At 42.2% G+C, this 20,778-nt stretch overlaps 2 protein-coding genes across 2 annotated transcripts in view; one reads left to right on the top strand and one right to left on the bottom strand.

Annotated features, from left to right (window-relative positions):
- LOC141121845 (uncharacterized) overlaps nt 1-16,049 on the bottom strand; it is a 28,574-nt gene extending 12,525 nt beyond the window's left edge. Inside the window, exons 1-5 of the mRNA XM_073611585.1 lie at nt 15,772-16,049; nt 14,923-15,046; nt 14,709-14,806; nt 14,421-14,627; nt 14,104-14,331 (exon numbers count right to left, since the gene is read on the bottom strand). Of these exons, the coding sequence (XP_073467686.1) occupies nt 14,104-14,331; nt 14,421-14,627; nt 14,709-14,806; nt 14,923-15,007 (618 nt within the window). The 5' untranslated portion in view covers nt 15,008-15,046; nt 15,772-16,049. The remainder of the gene's footprint in view (nt 1-14,103; nt 14,332-14,420; nt 14,628-14,708; nt 14,807-14,922; nt 15,047-15,771) is intronic.
- Nucleotides 1-20,778, top strand: part of LOC141121836 (uncharacterized) — a 963,509-nt gene that overhangs the window by 561,808 nt on the left and 380,923 nt on the right. The gene's annotated exons all lie outside the window — the stretch shown is intronic.

The raw sequence follows: 20,778 nt of genomic DNA, 5'->3' as shown, positions 1-20,778 counted from the left end.
TGAAGTGCACAGGGCACCACGGCAAGGTGGTACAGAGTAACAGCTGACGCGTTTCACACTTAAACTAAGTGCTTACTCACTTAGTTTAAGTGTGAAACGCGTCAGTTGTTACTCTGTACCACCTTGCCGTGGTGCTCTGTGTACTTTATGATCCTGTTCTACGAATAAAAGGCATATGAAATTTCTTCCGGTGTGCGGCTGTCCAGACTTTTCCGTTCACTTCCCCAGGAGCTGATGGCTTTTGTAATGAGTACTTTAAAACATACGCAGACACTCTAACACCACACCTCTGTACTTCCTTTCATCACATTATGCAGACAGGCGACATCCCAAAAGAATCCTTAGAGGCCCCCATTGTCGTGATTCCCAAACTGGGTAAACCTCATGACAACCCAGCCAATTATAGGCCTATCTCACTCCTAAACACTGATCTTAAAATCTATGCAAAGATCCTAGCCTCCTGTATATCACGTCACATCCCTTTACTAATACATGCAGACCAGGTCGGATTTATTCCAAGGCGCCAAGCATCTGATGACACTAGGAGAATCTTAGACCTCATACAATGGGTGGAATTCCACAAAACGCCTTCTCTGCTCCTCTCTTTGGATGCAGTCCCCGCTGAGGACCGGTACAGCCGCTGAAGGAACAAGCTCTTGCCCCCCCGCCCATCGAGCACGTGACCAGCTCTTGCTGAGATCGGAGAGCCCGCGGAGGGAGGTGAGCTGTAGCTCTGACATCCGGGACACGGACCACAGAGCTCGCATATGCATAGCGATGCTGGAGGCAGGGCAACGGAGCAGAGCGCTGACAGAGCCGGTAAAGGACGTAAAGTAAAAACGTGCATTCTCTGGGACAGGAGCAGAACTGCAGCATACACCAACCCCAGCGCACACCGGCCTCTGCATTTCAAGTTGCTAGTAACCTGCAACTGCTAAGTGGAGATGAAGGCAGCAAGTGGGTGAGTGCGGTGGCTGCAGTTTGGTAAACACACACACATGTAGACTGTATAGTGACTGTTATATAGCTTGCACGGTGTGCACACAGAACATATATGCCACGCACTGATGTCGTACAAGTAAGACTGTGAAAGGTCATATTGCAAAGAGAAAGATTATCGCTACACATATGAAAGTGGAAGCTGGTCAGCGGATGAAAAACAGCTTATTAATGGCAAGGGGCTGAGAGCTGAAATATATGTATTTGTACAGACGGTGGTCGCACAGGCGGGGGTCGCTTGCTGTTTGCGAAAAAGCTTGCGGATATAAATAAAGGGGTAAGGACAGAGGGGGGTACTTAAGGGACTGTAAAAGACCCCCTAAAGTGTGTACCGTATCAAAACAACTAAACGGATAAATCACAAGATCAACCTGAAATAATAAAAAAAAAATTAACAGATAGAAGATCAATAGTCGCTTCAGTCGCAATAATTGCAATAATCACAACAATCGCATGAGAAGTTTCAGTAGCCGTATTAAATAGATAAATAAAATAAAGAGGACAAATATTTGAACATCTACCCTTTTAAGACTGTGCCTGTTTATGCATGTGTACAGATTACTTTGGTGACTCTGGTGACTACAACAGAGGGGGGGAAATATACCCTCACCATGGAATAGCAACCCCGAAAGCTTAAAAAAAAAGGGGCGGAGAGTTACGTATCAGTTTTAAACAATAAGTTGAAAACAAGAAATGAGGGGCAAACAGGTGAAGGGGGCAGCAGTAAATTCACCCAAGGTGAATTATCAAAAATATATGATACAAGAGGGTGGTAAAGAAAGCCCGGGGAAACAAATGGGGGCCAAAAGTAAAGCTCTGGAGGGTATACAAAAGAACGGACTGAGAAGACAGTTAGAAGAGACAGAAAACCCCGCAGGGAGAAGCGACGCACCTGAGGAAGAAGTGATAATGAAACCTAGACAAAAAAAACAGTTACCAACAAAGGGAGAAATGGCGGAAATGTTCGCGAGATTGGAAATATCTATATAGGGAGAAATAGCAACCCTGCATGAAGGTATGAATCATATATTAAAAAGAGTTGAAGATACAGAAGAAAGGTTGGTCATGCAGGGGGACGAGATAGAAAGGCACAGATGGCTAAGATGCAGAGAGATCAGAGGAATATACTATATAAAATCAAGGACCAAGAAAATCGGAAGAGAAGGAAAAACCTCCGGATTAGAGGTTTACCGGAGATACGAGGGGAAAGCGAAGAATCCAATCAGAAAGCCCGCAGAAATGGCAGGGGACGTCCCAAGAGATGTTATCGCAAAATTTCAGAATCCCCAGGATAAAGAACAGATAAGGGCATTCATGAAAACTAAACAACCCGCCAAATACGGAAAGATTACCCTACAGATATTCCTATAGCTGGCTGCTGAGACTTTGGCTAGGAGAAGAACCCTCAAACCTTTACTTGAACAGCTTAAGCTGCATAATATTCAATATTCATTTCCAGTTTGTTAAATTGGACGAACAGAGGGCCCAATCCGCAATTCCTGAAGATACAGCTAAATTTTGTAATCGACTGGAGGTTCCAATGGTAGAAATCCCGGGTTGGTGGGAAAGACTGGAGAATACAGAGAAAACAGATGAACAGCAGTTGTGGCAACCAGCCGTTAAATCGAAACGACTAGAAGTGAAAAAAAATAAGACTCAAGGGAAAAGAAACGAATAATAAATGCATTTTGAAAATGAAAAGATGAAGGGGGATTGGATTGGGAGGTGAGGGGGGAGGGTTGGGAGGGGGGAGACCGGGGGGAGCGGAGTGGGCACGGGAGCCCCTAAAAAAAAAAAATAAAATAAAAACTTGGGGGGAGTATCGGCTCTGCTTGATGATCACACCTAGAGCTCAACCTCTAGGGGGATAAGCTTAGGGCCGGGAGGAGTTCGGTGGGCCACGGTTTATGGGGCCATGGGCAGACCAGTTCCCCTACCGTGGGTAGGACGGGGGGGAAGGATAAGGGGAGGGTAAGGTGGGTGGGAGGGGTAGGCATGGGGGGGGTGGAATCCTGGTAGGAGTAGGTATCTACTGGGAAAGGTATGATAGAAGATTAGGATGCACAGATCCCTTTCCTCACTGGAGGTATGGCAGTGAAACCCCTATTCCTTTGTTCGTCAGATGTGTTTTACAGAAAATCAATAAAAATGAGTAGGGATGTCTAGTTTAAATATAATTTCATATAATGTACGCGGTTTAAATGCTCCTATAAAAAGGGTGAACATAATAAGTGAACGAAAACATCTTAAAGCAGACGTGGTACTGCTGCAGGAGACACATTTTTTCCTGGGTTCGAATTGTAGAATATTTTCAAAAGACTTCCCGATATGGTACTACGGGGACTCTACTATTAGCCGAGCAAAGGGAGTGGCCATAGGGTTCGCCAGGGGAGTGAGGTTCGACTTAGAGGAGAGAAAGACGGACCCTGAAGGGCGTTATTTATTTTTGAGGGGAAAATTGAACGGAGCCGAATATTCCCTGGCGAACTTATATGGCCCTAATAAAAACCCCACTGGATATTTAATGGGGGCTATAGGGGAATTCATGGAATTTAAGAAAGGGGGGGCCATTATGGCAGGGAATTTAGCTTCTGCTTAGAGCTGAGGAAGGCTAGTACATCGCAGGTACGGGAGACTGGAATGGTATGGAGGAATAAATTAAAAAAGAAATTGCACCAATGCCAACTGGTAGATGTGTGAAGTACGCAGCACATTAAGGGAAGTGTAACGAGCCCCTTGCTCGCTCGGTTCTACTCTCCCGACACTCCTCTGCAGCTATAGAATCAGATTGCAGATCGCAACATCTGATGGTTCGGTCATCCGATGCTCCGGGACTAGAACTACAGCTATGTGCCGTTCTAACCCAGTTGTGTAGCTCAGAACAAACACCAGGCAGGCTGTATGTAAGTTCAACCAGGAATCTCTTTTATTGAGGAATGCAGGCTCTTTTATACCTCCTGCTCATATTACTCTGAACATACACCTGTGACCTAATTAACCTAATTAACATGAGCTAATTAACTAATCCCTTTAGACAGCCTAGATGACTCAGACATGACCTTTAGGCCAGACTGGCCGTCTTGTAGCTCAGAAAACCCAATCAACATTATCACAATAGCAGAGTTAATTAACACAAACAACAATGGGGATCTAATGACTCTTAGATCCCATACTAGAGACTTATTTACAATACACATTCTAGCAGGCAACAGACAGACAGGTGCTGGAATTGACATCAGCATCTCCACAGTATTTGTCCCAGCATTATGAATCAGCCACTACTTCTAATATGGCAAATCCAGGGTCCCCAGAGTCTGTGTGTCCTGGGGGACCAGGACCCGAATCCACAGTAATACCACCTCAAGGGTCCCCAGGCATACAGCTCACAAAGAGCACCGTTCCCCCAAATGCCAGGGCCCACGATCGATCGGCAAGAGGCTAGCATTCAGTCCCCTCCAAAAGTCTCTCTCCCGGCTAGGTCTGTCACAGGAAGAGCTTACACATTCCACTCCCCCATACATGGGACATATTCTAGACTAGATTTTTTTTTTGATTGAGCATAGGCTGCTAGAGGTAGCGGTCAGCACAAATATCAGAATAATGACCTTCTCAAATCATGCGCCTGTGACATTACAACTAAAGATAGGAGAGGCCCAAATAAGGAGTAACATTTGGAGGCTAAATGAAGACCTATTACACAATAAAGCAATAGAAGAGCAAATAAAAAAAGAACTAGAACAGTTTTTCAGGATCAATGATACGGAGGGTATGTCAGAATCCATAGTGTGGGAAGCCCAAAAGGCCGACATTAGGGGTATCTTGATCATGGCAGGCTCGGAGAGGAAAAAGAGAACTAAGGAGAACAAAACAGCCTTAAGTAAAGAAATATATAAATTAAAACGGAAACATAAGACAACAAGAGTCAGGGAACGGTTATTAAAACTTAGTCGAAAAAGGGAGGCTATGAGAGATCTTATAGAACAGGAAACGCTAACGGCCTACAACTTAATAAAGAAAGAAAGGTACCAATATGGGAATAAGTCAGGGAAACATCTGGCGAGGGGATTAAGGAAAAAAAAACTGCTAACTATATTGAGAAAACACAAACAAGTACTGGGGAACTGGTATACAAAACAGCAGAAATTGCTAATGCTGCGTACACATGACCGCCTTTTCCGTCAGAATAAACGCTGACGGTTTTTCTGACGGAGTTCCGTTGAAACTGACTTGCGTACACACGATCACACCAAAGTCTGATCATTTAGAACGTGGTGACGTACAACATGTACGATGTTACTAGAAAAAGGAAGTTAAATAGCCAGTAGCCAATAGCTGCCCTTGCGCATTTTTGGTCCGTCAGAATAGCATACAGACGAACGGTTTTCCCGATAGGAATTGATTCCGTCAGAAAGGTTTAAAACATGTTTTATTTCTAGGTCCGTCAGAATTTTCTAAATGAAAAGTCCAATGAAGCCCACACACGATCGGAATATTCGATGAAATGATTCCGTCTGACCTTTTCTGGCGGAAAGTCCGGTCGTGTGTACGCGGCATAAGACTTTCCAAGACTATTATGGGAGACTTTACTCATTAAATAAGCGGGATACTAAAGAAGAGGCAGAACGGAAACAAGAAAAAACAAAAGCCTTTTTAAAAGATACCTGTTTAAATAAAATCTCAGAGGACCAACGTAGTCACCTAGAGGCCCCTAGAACAGAGGAGGAGATAATAAAAATCTTAAAAGAATCACCGGCAGGGAAAAGTACTGAAGTACCTAGGCGTTAAGATAACAACATCTATTGTGACACTATATCAAGTAAATTTTCTCCCACTATTGAATGACATTAAAGCAGAACTGAATAGAATTACAACAGGACAATTATCCTGGGGGGGAAGAATTAATATCTATAAAATGGTAATCTTACCTAAAATTATGTATAAGATGCAAATGCTCCCAATCCCACTCCCACAGGCTTTTTTCAAAATAATACAAACAATGTTCTTAAGGTTTATTTGGAGAGGTAAAAAAACACGTACAGTCAGGTCCATAAATATTGGGACATCAACTAAATTCTAATCTTTTTGGCTCTATACACCACCACAATGGATTTGAAATGAAAGGAGTAAGATGTGCTTTAACTGCAGACTTTCAGCTTTAATTTGAGGGTATTTACATCCAAATCAAGTGAACGGTGTAGGAATTACAACAGTTAGTATATGTGCCTCCCACTTTTTAAGGGACCAAAAGTAATGGGACAATTGGCTGCTCAGCTGTTCCATTGTCAGGTGTGTGTTATTCCCTCATTATCCCATTTACAAGGAGCAGATAAAAGGTCCAGAGTTCATTTCAAGTGTGCTATTTGCATTTGGAATCTGTTGCTGTCAACTCTCAATATGAGATCAAAAGAGCTGTCACTATCAGTAAAGCAAGCCATCATTAGGCTGAAAAAACAAACCCATCAGAGAGATAGCAAAAACATTAGGTGTGGCCAAATCAACTGTTTGGAACATCATTAAAAAGAAAGAACGCACCGTGAGCTCAGAAACACCAAAAGACCCGGAAGACCACGGAAAACAACTGTGATGGATGACCGAAGAATTCTTTCCCTGGTGAAGAAAACACCCTTCACAACAGTTGGCCAGATCAAGAACACTCTCCAGGAGGTAGGTGTATGTGTGTCAAAGTCAACAATCAAGAGAAGACTTCACCAGAGTGAATACAGAGGGTTCACCACAAGATGTAAACAATTGGTGAGACTCAAAAACAGGAAGGCCAGATTAGAGTTTGCCAAACAACATCTAAAAAAGCCTTCACAGTTCTGGAACAACATCCTATGGACAGATGAGACCAAGATCAACTTGTACCAGAGTGATGGGAAGAGAAGAGTATGGAGAAGGAAAGGAACTGCTCATGATCCAAAGCATACCACCTCATCAGTGAAGCATGGTGGTGGTAGTGTCATGGCGTGGGCATGTATGGCTGCCAATGGAACTGGTTCTCTTGTATTTATTGATGATGTGACTGCTGACAAAAGCAGCAGGATGAATTCTGAAGTGTTTCGGGCAATATTATCTGCTCATATTCAGCAAAATGCTTCAGAAGTCATTGGACGGCACTTCACAGTGCAGATGGACAATTACTCGAAGCATACTGCAAAAGCAACCAAAGACTATTTTAAGAGAAAGAAGTGGAATGTTATGCAATAGCCAAGTCAATCACCTGACCTGAATCCGATTGAGCATGCATTTCACTTGCTGAAGACAAAACTGAAGGGAAAATGCCCCAAGAACAAGCAGGAACTGAAGACAGTTGCAGTAGAGGCCTGGCAGAGCATCACCAGGGATGAAACCCAGCATCTGGTGATGTCTATGCGTTCCAGACTTCAGGTTGTAATTGACTGCAAAGGATTTGCAACCAAGTATTAAAAAGTGAAAGTTTGATGGATGATTGTTAATCTGTCCCATTACTTTTGGTCCCTTAAAAAGTGGGAGGCACATATACAAACTGTTGTAATTCCTACACCTGATTTGGATGTAAATACCCTCAAATTAAAGCTGAAATTCTGCAGTTAAAGCACATCTTGTTCGTTTCATTTTAAATCCATTGTGGTTGTGTATAGAACCAAAAAGATTAGAATTGTGTCGATGTCCCAATATTTATGGACCTGACTGTATAAGTTTGACACAGTTAACCAAAGATAAGGCACGAGGTGGGTGGGGGGCACCGGATCTCAGAAATTATTAGAACACAATTATAATGTCAGGAATAATAGATTGGGCAAAAAACAATAAGGAAAAGAGATGGGTTAAGATGGAAAGCACAATGAGTGAAGTCACAATGGGGAAGATAATATGGATTCCGGCACAATATAAAAATTTAAGTAAAGACACACATAGTATCACGAGTAATGCACTAAAAATATGGGATAACTTACATAAAAGGGAGAAATGGGAATACAATTCACCTTTAATACCACTGAAAAATACAGAATATTTCACACCAGGAATAGGGATGAGCCGAACACCCCCCTGTTTGGTTCACACCAGAACATGCGAACAGGAAAAAAGTTCGTTCGAACACGCAAACACCGTTAAAGTCTATGGGACACGAACATGAATAATCAAAAGTGCTAATTTTAAAGGCTAATATGCAAGTTATTGTCATAAAAAGTGTTTGGGGACGCAGGTCCTGCCCCAGGGGACATGGATCAATGCAAAAAAAAGTTTTAAAAACGGCCGTTTTTTCAGGAGCAGTGATTTTAATAATGCTTAAAGTAAAACAATAAAAGTGTAATATCCCTTTAAATTTCGTACCTGGGGGGTGTCTATAGTATGCCTGTAAAGGGGCGCATGTTTTCTGTGTTTAGAACAGTCTGACAGCAAAATGACATTTTGAAGGAAAAAACTCATTTAAAACTACCCGCGGCTATTGCATTGCCGACAATACACATAGAAGTTCATTGATAAAAACGGCATTGGAATTCCCCAAAGTGGAACCCCGAACCAAAATTTAAAAAAAAAATGACGTGGGAGTCCCCCTAAATTCCATACCAGGCCCTTCAGGTCTGGTACGGATATTAAGGGGAACCCCGGCCAAAATTAAATAAAAAAAAATGACGTGGGGTTCCCCCTAAATTCCATACCAGACCCTTATCCGAGCACGCAACCTGGCAGGCCGCAGGAAAAGAGGGGGGGACGAGAGTGCGGCCCCTCCCTCCTGAACCGTACCAGGCCACATGCCCTCAACATTGGGAGGGTGCTTTGGGGTAGCCCCCCAAAACACCTTGTCCCCATGTTGATGAGGACAAGGGCCTCATCCCCACAACCCTGGCCGGTGGTTGTGGGGGTCTGCGGGCGGGGGGCTTATCGGAATCTGGAAGCCCCCTTTAACAAGGGGACCCCCAGATCCCGGCCCCCCCCTGTGTGAAATGGTAAGGGCCTACCATTTCACTAAAAAACTGTCAAAAATGTTAAAAATGACAAGAGACAGTTTTTGACAAGAAAGAAGAAGTATTTAAATAAAGGAATTGTCAAAAACTGTCTCTTGTCATTTTTAACATTTTTGACAGTTTTTTAGTGAAATGGTAGGGGTACTTTTGTAGCCCTACCATTTCACACAGGGGGGGGCCGGGATCTGGGGGTCCCCTTGTTAAAGGGGGCTTCCAGATTCCGATAAGCCCCCCCGCCCGCAGACCCCCACAACCACCGGCCAGGGTTGTGGGGATGAGGCCCTTGTCCTCATCAACATGGGGACAAGGTGTTTTGGGGGGCTACCCCAAAGCACCCTCCCAATGTTGAGGGCATGTGGCCTGGTACGGTTCAGGAGGGGGGGGCGCACTCTTGTCCCCCCCTCTTTTCCTGCGGCCTGCCAGGTTGTGTGCTCGGATAAGGGTCTGGTATGGATTTTTGGGGGGACCCCACGCGTTTTTTTTTTTTTTTTTTTGGCGTGGGGTTCCCCTTAAAATCCATACCAGACCTGAAGGGTCTGGTATGGAATTTAGGGGGAACCCCACGTCATTTTTTTTTTTTAATTTTGGCCGGGGTTCCCCTTAATATCCATATCAGACTTGAAGGGCCTGGTATGGAATTTAGGGGGACTCCCACGTCATTTTTTTTTTTTTTAATTTTGGTTCGGGGTTCCCCTTTGGGGAATTCCCATGCCGTTTTTATCAATGAACTTCTATGTGTATTGTCGGCAATGCAATAGCCGCGGGTAGTTTTAAATGAGTTTTTTCCTTCAAAATGTCATTTTGCTGTCAGACTGTTCTAAACACAGGAAACATGCGCCCCTTTACAGGCATACTATAGACACCCCCCAGGTACGAAATTTAAAGGGATATTACACTTTTATTGTTTGACTTTAAGCATTATTAAAATCACTGCTACTGAAAAAACGGCCGTTTTTAAAACTTTTTTTTGCATTGATCCATGTCCCCTGGGGCAGGACCTGGGTCCCCAAACACTTTTTATGACAATAACTTGCATATTAGCCTTTAAAATTAGCACTTTTGATTTCTCCCATAGACTTTTAAAGGGTGTTCCGCGGCATTCGAATTTGCCGCGAACACCCCAAATTGTTCGCTGTTCGGCGAACTTGCGAACAGCCAATGTTCGAGTCGAACATGAGTTCGACTCGAACTCGAAGCTCATCCCTAACCAGGAATAGAGACACTGTTTGGTAATTGGATTATACAGGAGAATGCACAACTGAAAGATATTATGGAACAGGGTAATATGTACACATATCAGGAATTAAAAAACAAAAGTGAACTGATGGTGGTAATATGGTGGCAATGCCCGGAAATTAAAATATACTGGGGGGAGATCAGGCAAATAATCAGAGAGATAACAAACAGAGGTCCCAGGCGACCCGTGGGGGTGCCTATTCCACGGGATGAGAATGTCAACCAAGCAATATAGGAGAATGTTGCTCCCACAGCTCTTAAACGCTGCTAAAAGCCTAATACCTAGACATTGGCAGGAACCAGAAAGGCCTACTGTGAAGAATTGGTGTAATAAAATAAATGAAATTCAAATTTTAGAGTACCTAAGGTTTAGTGATGGAGAAGGAATGGAGGAGTTCGAAGAGAAATGGCGGGAATGGGTTGACTACAAGTTAACAATAAGATTCGCTGAAGTAATGGGAGCATAATGAAAAAAATCTTAGCAGAGGAACGAATAAGCTAGATATTTAGAGGGAGATGAGGAAGAGGTGAAAAGAAGAAGATCGATCTGGTGTGGGAAAGGGAGAAGGGGGGCGGGGGAAGAATTGTGATTTGTTTTGATACAGATAAAATTAATAAAGAAATTGACCAATCCTCTTTAGTCCCTACCAGCACTTCATGATCTGTTCATACAGTTTGGCCAGATATCCTTCTACAAAATCAACTTCTCCAAATCAAATTTGATGGGCATATGCCTAGATCAAGGTACAAAAACAAATCTCACTCGTCTATCCCTGCTTCCATGGGCCCCAGCCTCAATGCTTACCTACCTAGGGATACAGTTAACTGTCCCCTCCTGCAACACCCTCCATACAAATTACGAAGCACTTCTTAAGAAACTGCAGGATATCGGCACCTCCCTCTGAACCACCTGGGCGTCCTGGGCTGGGAAGATAGCACTATCCAAAATATTCCTCTTGCCTCACCTGCTATATATGTTCCGAACTCTCCCAGTACAGCTACTCTCTTCTCAGCTGGATACGCTACAACGCACCATCAACAACTATATCTGGGATGGCAAACACCCCAGAGTTAAACACTCTCCCATGTGCACTGCAATGACCAAAGCAGGAACGGGAGCTCTTAACCTCAAGAACTACTACAAAGCAGTTCTCCTAAACAAAACCCAACATTGGTGGCCACCCTCATCTCATCCCCTGTGGGCGCAAATAGAGGAATAACCCACCAAATCTCTGCTAGCGGCCATATGGCTACAACATCGACCAACGCCATCTTTCTTAAGCACAGTAAACGCAACCCTCAAAGTCTGGAGTTCAATACATCATCAAAATAACGGTCTCTCTGAAAAAGCAATAGAATCTCTTCCTCTGGCTGCGCTGGAAATAATATGCTCTGATATGCCCCTAGCCTCCTGGATAACAGCGGGCATTACCACAATCTAAAACATTCTACATGAAGGGAAGCTACGCCCCTTCCAACACCTACATGAAGATTACAACATTCCCAATAAGGACTTCTTCAAGTACCTAAGAATGCGACATGCTCTGTCCTCTATCACAAAATCAGATCAACCCATCACGACCGACCTTATACAAATCTACGACCGCCCTGCATCACTCCTAAAGGAATCCTGTGTTTTCTAAAAAATGCTGGACTCTGCATAAATCCCAGAGAAGACTCCATCGATGAAAAAATGGGAAGATACCCTGGACTTTTCCACAGACATCTTGGTACCTCGCAACACACCTCACCTTGAAAGCCTCTAGATGCACATCGCACTGAGAAACAGCGCAAAAAATACTCCACCATTGGTATTACACGCCAACAAAATTATCCCGCTTTTTGCTATCCTGTTCACCTGCTTGTTGGAGAAATTGCTAAGGAACAGGGTCCACGGTACATGTCTAGGGGAGAAAAAGCTGCGCTAATAAATGGAAAGTCCATACAATTGCTCGTGGATAAATCAATAAACAGTTCGATCTATGTAATCAAACACCAGGGTGAATCAAGTAGAATCAAACGTGCCTCCACCATAAGAAAAACCTGCTTACCAGCTGGTAAGCAAAGACAGGCAGATGGCTTATACCCAGCCAGGGCCTTTGCTTCGATTGAAGATCAGCTGATGGACTGAAAGCTGGATGATTCGATGGTTGTTCAAAACGATCCTGACAACACCCGGCCTTAATCAGAGCCCCGAGACCCAGCCATAAACAGAGGGAAAGAGACCATCCATAGCGTAATATTGTCACTACTCAATAGTTTAATATAAAAGTATTGCACTTACATATAAAGGTTTAAAACATCGCATAGAAACAGCAGAGCTGGCCGGTGGCTAAAAACAAAATCTCGTCCTCCTAACACGAAAGCGTGGTGACGTCAGCACGTATCCTCCTCCAGACGCGTTTCGTCATAAATGACATTATCAATGGGGAACGGGAAGCGTGCTGATCCACCACCTTATAACACACTACCAAGCCTCGTTCTGAGTCCCATAGGCAGAGTCTCAAAACGCCATCTTAATCATGGGCAACCAATCCTATTTCGCAAGTATTGTATGGGCAAATAAATACATAATTTGAACGAAAAAAGAGGAGGGGGGGAACAGAAAATAGCACCAAAAGAATACTAATTCAAACAATGTTAATAATGCAAAGAATTTTAAAAACCATATGCATTATATAAATCTAATAAGTGTTGGATGTGAAAAAAATATATATAATATTATATAAACGTGCCAAGAACTGATTAGATATCCGAGTAAACCAGGGACACTTAAAGGATGATAACCCTATAGGACCCATGTTGAATTGAATAAAAATAAAATTAAAAACACAATTGTGAAAACTGGAGTGCATGATTACACACACACCCAAATTTGGGGGAAATATTTATATTAATTATAAATTGTGAATGTGCATATTATGGAGCAAAAAAGGAAAGAAAAGTGAACCTACTAAATTACAAAGTGGATAAATATTGACATAAATTTATTTTATTTATATATTTTAAGCTAAGTAAATATTAACCCTAGACAAATAAAAAATTGGTGGAAATTACGTAAAAAGAGTAGGAAGGTTTTAGATAAATTGATATAAGAATTCCAAATAAAAATTAATATATAAATATTATTGAAAATATCAGTAATTATATGAATAATAAAAACAACACAGGTCTAGTCAAAAACAGCCAAGGCTTTTGAACAAGCCACGGTACATGTCTGGTGGTCCTGCCCTCTGCTCCTCCCCTTCTGGTAATCTGTTCAAACACTCATCACCAATATCACCGGCATCTCTACAAAAATCACACACCAACTGGCATTGCTAGGCTTGGGAATGGGAACATGGGATTCTTTCAACATATCATCCTTACCCACATCCTAATTGCAGCTAGACTTTCCATAACTTTCTTCTCAACTAGTCCCCCAATTTCTTAATCAACATTTACAGATGGAACTTATGTTCGCCTTAGCAAACCTGACCCTGTCTAAATTCCAGAGCGAATGGGCCCCATGGCTCAATTACCTCAATATTGACACTACCGCCTTACGTCATTGATTACACAACACTACTCTCTGTTGAACCTAACGAAGCCTACCCTATTAGCTGAACACAACCCTCTCTCTCTGCCTAATTGATTAAGTATAAAGTCGTCCACTACCTCACCATAAAACTCCCTCCCCCCCCCCATGTACCTGGATATGAAATCTGGACTCCAAAAGAAAATCGTCATAAGAATTCTGCTTTGATATATTTGTATTCACTAACGTTTTCTTGATTGTCATATTGTATATTGCATCACCTATGCCCTACGAAGCACTCATAAGTAAGAGTTTGTAAAATTTGCAAAACTTTAATAAAAAAATTTTTAAAAAATCATGCTGTGTATAAATCACAACTACCAATAATTGTCAATCATCTACCTGATGATGGTGAGGGATGGTGTGATCTTCCTGTGTGGAATCCCGGGAATACAGAGGACGGGGACATCTCTCTGGTGGGTTTCTGTAGCTGGATGACTCCACCATGGTGTCCTGGTACAGATCTTTGTGTTCTTTTAGAGACTCTGACTCCTCCATCACCCCATCCTTATCATCCTCCTCTTTTATCTCTTCTTTAACTTCAACTTTAGAATCTCTCAAGTTTCCACTCTGAATATATAATAAAAATGACATCAATAGTAACAATGCAGATAATGTACAGATCCTAATGATACTATCAGTGATTGTTCCTCATCTACCTGATGATGGTGAGGGATGGTGTGACCTTCCTGTGTAGAATCCCAGGAATACAGAGGACGGGGACATCTCTCTGGTGGGTTCCTGGTATTAGGTGGCTCCATCATATCCTTGTGTCCTTCTGAAAACTTCTCCATCACTCCATACTCCTTATCCTCCTCCTTATACTCTTCTTTAACATCAATATTATCATCCCCGAGGTCTCCACTCTGAATATATAATAAAAAATTCATTGTAACAAAAAATGCTTCTCTATAAATTTTAACTATCAGTGATTGATCCTCATCTACCTGATGATGGTGAGGGATGGTGTGATCTTCCTGTGTGGAATCCCGGGAATACAGAGGACGGGGACATCTCTCTGGTGGGTTCCCATTACTGGATCCATCTGTAGGAAACACACACACTGACTGAATACATTGTTTCTATGTGTTTATCAGATGATGGGGGATCTAGGTGGACCCTCCGTACTGCTCTCTCCTTTACAATAAAGTCTCCTCTTACCCGGTGATGTGAGGGGCGGCTGATTGTCCATCATGACGTCCTTGTAGAGATCCTTGTGTCCTTCTAAATACTCCCACTCCTCCATGGAGAAATAGACAGTGACATCCTGACACCTTATAGGAACCTGACACACACAATAATACAGTCACCATCCAGACACATCCCTTGGGGATGGATTTCGCTGCACGCTGGTGCCAAGTTTCCACCCCCCAGGATCACTGCAGGTGTGGAGAAAATCTGTGTAAGAGGATATGGAGGAGAGATGAGGAGGAGATCCAGGAATCAGGATAAAGGTCAGGACAAGCAACAGACGAGCGCATCCAAGAGATGAAGCCGGGGTCACTACACAGAAAATCAATCCAAGGAAACAACAGGCAGGACGAGAAATAGCAAGAAGGAGCTCAGAGACAAATGAGAATATTGCTCAGCCAATGGGAGATTATCTCAGCATGACTTACATAATGAAGGAGATGAGGGGGAGGGGAGGAAATCACATATGGTGACCATAGATGCATGGAAATTCAGCTGGTTCAGCAGGGATCGGTCACATTTCCATCCATGTGTGGTCACTGCCGGATAAAAGTCACTCCATCAGCGGCTGCAGCCAATAGCTTCATCACTGATCTGTGTATTCTGAGAGCGGAGGAGCGCCCCCCATTGTCAGAATACAATAGTGCAGCGGGGAGGATTCCCCCATCCCCCTCCAATGTGTGGATGGGGGAATCTCTTCAGTTTTTTCCTCTCATCCCGCTGGATGAACGATAAAACTGAACCATGTATGGCCAGATTTGGAAGGAAGATATATTCATCATCAACTGATCCCCCTGAAGGGGTTAATCTACATATTACCTCCTCTGCCGCCAGATCCTGAAGTGTCTTCTCACTACGTCCTTCCAAATGGAATGTACTTTGTTCTGTTTGTATCTGACATCACTTCCTGTCTGTATTCCATAGAGACTTCCTGTCTGGGTAGAGGTGAGATCACCACCTTGTGGAGCTCAGAGAAACTGCAGTCCTGGGAAACATCTCGAAGTCAGTGTTGCCAACCCCCCAAAGTGAAATTTACTGGCAGAACGCCAAAATTTACAAACGGCACCAATTTTTTTTTTTTTACTGGCACAAAATCATAGAATTTACTGACGGATCCACATTCTTTACTGCCACTGCAAAAAAAGTAACTCAAATTACTGTTTTTAGTGCTAAACAGTGCAAATATAAATATTTGATCTATAAACACATAGCTAGTGCTATTAGCAATGTGTTTAAGTTAAACAAAAGTCAAAAAACATATTTCTCAAGTTACATGAAGGTCAGGATACTATAACCCAGCAAACACAGAGTTCTCCCTTACATCAGAGTCTGCAGGATGGTGACCAGAGACCACCTTCCGCAGAGTGAATACACTAAGGTAAGGGGGGGGGGGGAATTACTAATATAGGGGGGAACCTTTATATCAGTGCCTCCTTACATTATTGTATTCACTCCCCCTTACATCAGTGATCCCCCTCAGACTGGCCTGGCGGCGCTGTCACTGACCTCCTCTCAGGTGCACCGTGCAGGGATTAGTCAGACGGCTCCAGCTTGGCGGCTCTGGTTTTATTCTATAGTCTCCTCTCCACAGTCCACACATGTCTGTCTCTTCCCGTAACCCCCATCCCGGCGGCGCTCCCACTCTTGACTCCTTTCTAGACTTCATGTTTCTAGCGAAACATGTTGAGTGGTATCTATTGAGTGGCATCTTTTGCTCCAATTATCTGTTTTGTCTTCTACAGAACTTGATGTGGATATTTTTTATCTTGTTATGTTGTTTGCATTATTTGTAATAAAAAACATTTTTATGGATGCCCTTAGAGTGTCTATTTATCCTTAAATATCAACACCTTAAAAGTCCCGGGGTTTGTCCACCCCTTGTTTTCCCCCCTCTTGTCCGTAAAATATTGTATGATTACATGAATTTAAACAGGTTTTTAGTTTTAGTATAGCAGGAAATATTATAAGGTTAAAGAAGTAGGTACAAAGTGGAGGCAGTGGATCTGCAGGGAACATCATCTTGAGCACAAAGCCCTTTATGTTGTATATGAATGTGCACATGGTTCAGTTTACTTAATTTATTGATAAACACCATAAGCTCAATGAAGTAGGTGTAAAGTGGAAGCAGTAGATCTGCAGATAATATTATTTTGAGCATCAAAGTGCTATTGTGCTTGATTCACAAGCTGACATTCATTATATATACAGTCCAGTTCAAAACATCCAAAGCAACTGGTGATGGTAAAACGTGTTCTTGTGTCCATTCTGGTGCTCCCCCCTTCAGTATATGCGCTTACCTTAGAGCGTGTGACCCTACAATTAAGCCTGGTCAGAACACGCATATGAACCACCTCTGAGTTCAGTGTTTATGTTGACATCCTGGGCTGGTTGCTGCTAACGTGTTTCACATGTGTATGATTAAAAAAAAAACTCAATAGTGTGATATCGTTTAATCAATTTATTGTATGAATAAAACTTGGCCCCTACTGTGGGGTACTCACATTTTGTGGGTTCTACAGTGCACCACTCTTTACAAGCTCAGGGATACCGGTGAAGTAATGTGTCCTTTCCTTTAGCGGAGAACACTCCACTGCCTCCTGCACCGTCCTGTCCCCTCCCCTACGCGTGTCGATACCAGTGTTCCATCAGATTTGGCGACCCGTCAGAATTGGTAATGGAAGTGACGTTCCGTCGCCGCCATCTTGCTACACCACGCACTCCTCCATAGTAACGATACACCGAGAAGAGGGCAAGTGGACATCTTGTTACACCCACCGGAGTTTTGCATTTCACAGTTATTTTTTAACAGGAAACAGAGCCTATAAGGTGAAATACAGTATTTAGAAATTGGACGGACTGTTTAGATGTTGAATTTTAAAAGCAACGGCAAACCTGCTGATCTCACAGGTTTGCTAACGTGACAGAACAACGCTGCTTTTATAATTCAACATGTAAACAGTCCGATGGATTTCCAAATACTGTATTTCACCTTATGTTTCGTTTACTGTTAAAAATAACTGAGAAATGCAAAACTCAAATGGGTGTAACAAGATGTCCGCTTGCCCCCTTCTCTGTGTATCGTTACTGTGGAGGAGTGCGGGGTGTACCAAGATGGTGGTGACGAAACGTCACTTCCGTTACCAATTCTGACGGGTCGCCTAATCTGACGGAACACCAGGATTAACTCGTATCTTCCTCAGGGGGATATGATTGGGCGGTTGCTCTGCCAGCTACTTTATAGTATTACGGTGGCCATTTTCTTGTAGATCGCGGCCGTTCAAATTCAAATTCCACTTCAAATAAGCTTTTTTGGCAGGACTACATACATGTTAGCATTGCCAAAGCAGTTGAGTTCTATTGTCCAGTGGCCATTTTCTTGTAGACCGCTGACATTTTGTTGTCCGTGATTTCTAGTATTACGCACTCAGTGTTACAGAGGCCATTTTCTTGTAGATCACGAACATTCAATTGTCCGGCGACCATTTTCTTGAAGACCGCTGACATTTTGTTGTCTTTGGTGTCTATTATTACACTCACTCAGTGTTACGGCGACCATTTTCTTGTAGATCACGAAAGTTCAATTGTCCGGCGGCCACTTTCTTGTAGACCGCTGACATTTTATTGTCCGTGGCATCTATTATTACTCTCACTGTTCCTTGAAAAAGTCACGTGACTGTGATGTAACGCGTGGGAGGAGCCAAGGAAGCTCTGTGCAGATCAGCAGTTTCACACAGTGTACTGCACTGAATCTGCTCCTGTCTAAGGCGGCTGACTGCTATAGTAAAACCTGCATATGCCTTATCATTATAAGGCACACGTGAGTGGATTGAAGTTTGCCTGTGTACCTTGGTATCCTAACTATTGCACAATGATTGGTTTTTTTCTCTTATCTGCCTGTTTATGATTCCCACATTGGTTGTGAATAGAAGCAAAAAACACATTGGTACTATCAATGAGCACCTTAATTAAGCAAGTGTTTTTAAACAGCTTTGCTAGTGATCAAAAGCTCTATACCAATCAGGATTCTACACCTGTATAATTGAACCTTCTGAATACATCCCTATATATTTATTTTTATGTGGATTTTTTATGTGAATTTTTTACACATTTGGTGTCACTAATTTTTAATAATTTTACACTATTTTGATTGCTGGATTTTATAGGAATTTTTACTCACCGCTGGATTTATTTGACTATTTATATTTATTCTTATATATTCATTTTCATGCACATTGTGAAGCGCTTCAAATATCATTATTTATACATACATGTTAGCATTGCCAAAGCAGTTGAGTTCTATTGTCCAGTGGCCATTTTCTTGTAGACCGCTGACATTTTGTTGTCCGTGATTTCTAGTATTACGCACTCAGTGTTACAGAGGCCATTTTCTTGTAGATCACGAACATTCAATTGTCCGGCGACCATTTTCTTGAAGACCGCTGACATTTTGTTGTCTTTGGTGTCTATTATTACACTCACTCAGTGTTACGGCGACCATTTTCTTGTAGATCACGAAAGTTCAATTGTCCGGCGGCCACTTTCTTGTAGACCGCTGACATTTTATTGTCCGTGGCATCTATTATTACTCTCACTGTTAATATAATACATACGTTTTCAACTGCTAGTTTCTCTACTATGTATTCTCAGCCCCAATTAAAGCAATTGTATACCCAAATTATGAACTTTTACCTACAGGTAAGCCTATAATAAGGCTTACCTGTAGATAAAATTTAGGAGATATTCACTTTGCATGCAGCCGCTGACGTCAGCAGCGCATGCGCTGTAAATGCCCGCCTGAAGGTCTGGCAGATGCTGCCAGACCTTGCGGGGAAGAAAACTCCACTCACAGCGCCGGAGCCACGAACCCTGGAAGACACACCGAGGGCAAAATGTAAGCCCCCTCGGCGTGGACTGGGTGAGATACCGACACCTCGTTCTAAGGTAAGTATTTCATAATGAGCTAGAATGCGCTGCATACTAGCTCATTATGCCTTTGCCTTACAGTTTTGGGGGTTTTTTTGTCCTGCGGGTATACAACCGCTTTAACTGCAGTAAACTACACTGATGTGGAATTTTCTCGTTATTAATTACTAGCTCAGGACGGTGCATAGAAAAAAAAACACATGAACTTAACAGCACACATATATCCTATACATCGCCTTATATTATACTCATTTGTTTCAAATTAGCATAATTGTCAGCACCCCATATCTCATGTCTCAAATGGTTTTACAATATGGTTTGCCCAAAGCATAAATAAATACATATTCACAGGCTATTGTATAGTATACTAATTAACATCTCAATATATTCTAAAAAGTTATTTTATTTGTCCACAATAAAAGCTTTGTATAAAAACCACCGATACATACTATTAAAATTTCATGTCTATTATTATCTTCATGAATATAATGAACATTTTATATTCATCTAAAATGTATTATAAAACTACAGGAAATCTAATATACTTAAAATTTTAAGGTAAAATTATAAAATTACTCTAAACCCTTGTTATAAAATAATATCCATCTAAACCAGTATCTATATATATTCATACATACACGGAACATATTTAACTCCTACGGGTCTACTCCCTAAGCACCATTTAAATATGTATGACTCAACAAATCATGTGTGCAGGGTTGCTTAGTAACTAATCCTTCACTATTCCAATAATAAAGTAGTACTCTCCTTATACCATGGCCCTTATCTTAATAATGTGGTCACTGGGGGCAACCATATTACTACTACATTTTATTATTGGTTGCTAATTGGGTTACACAGATACCAGATCCATCCAAAGAAAATAAATAAATAAATAAAATA

Source organism: Aquarana catesbeiana, unplaced genomic scaffold, assembly GCF_042186555.1.
Source record: "Aquarana catesbeiana isolate 2022-GZ unplaced genomic scaffold, ASM4218655v1 unanchor233, whole genome shotgun sequence".
Lineage (NCBI taxonomy): Eukaryota > Metazoa > Chordata > Amphibia > Anura > Ranidae > Aquarana > Aquarana catesbeiana.
The sequence above is the reverse complement of the archived record's forward strand: the minus strand, read 5'-3'. Positions and strand labels throughout refer to the sequence as shown.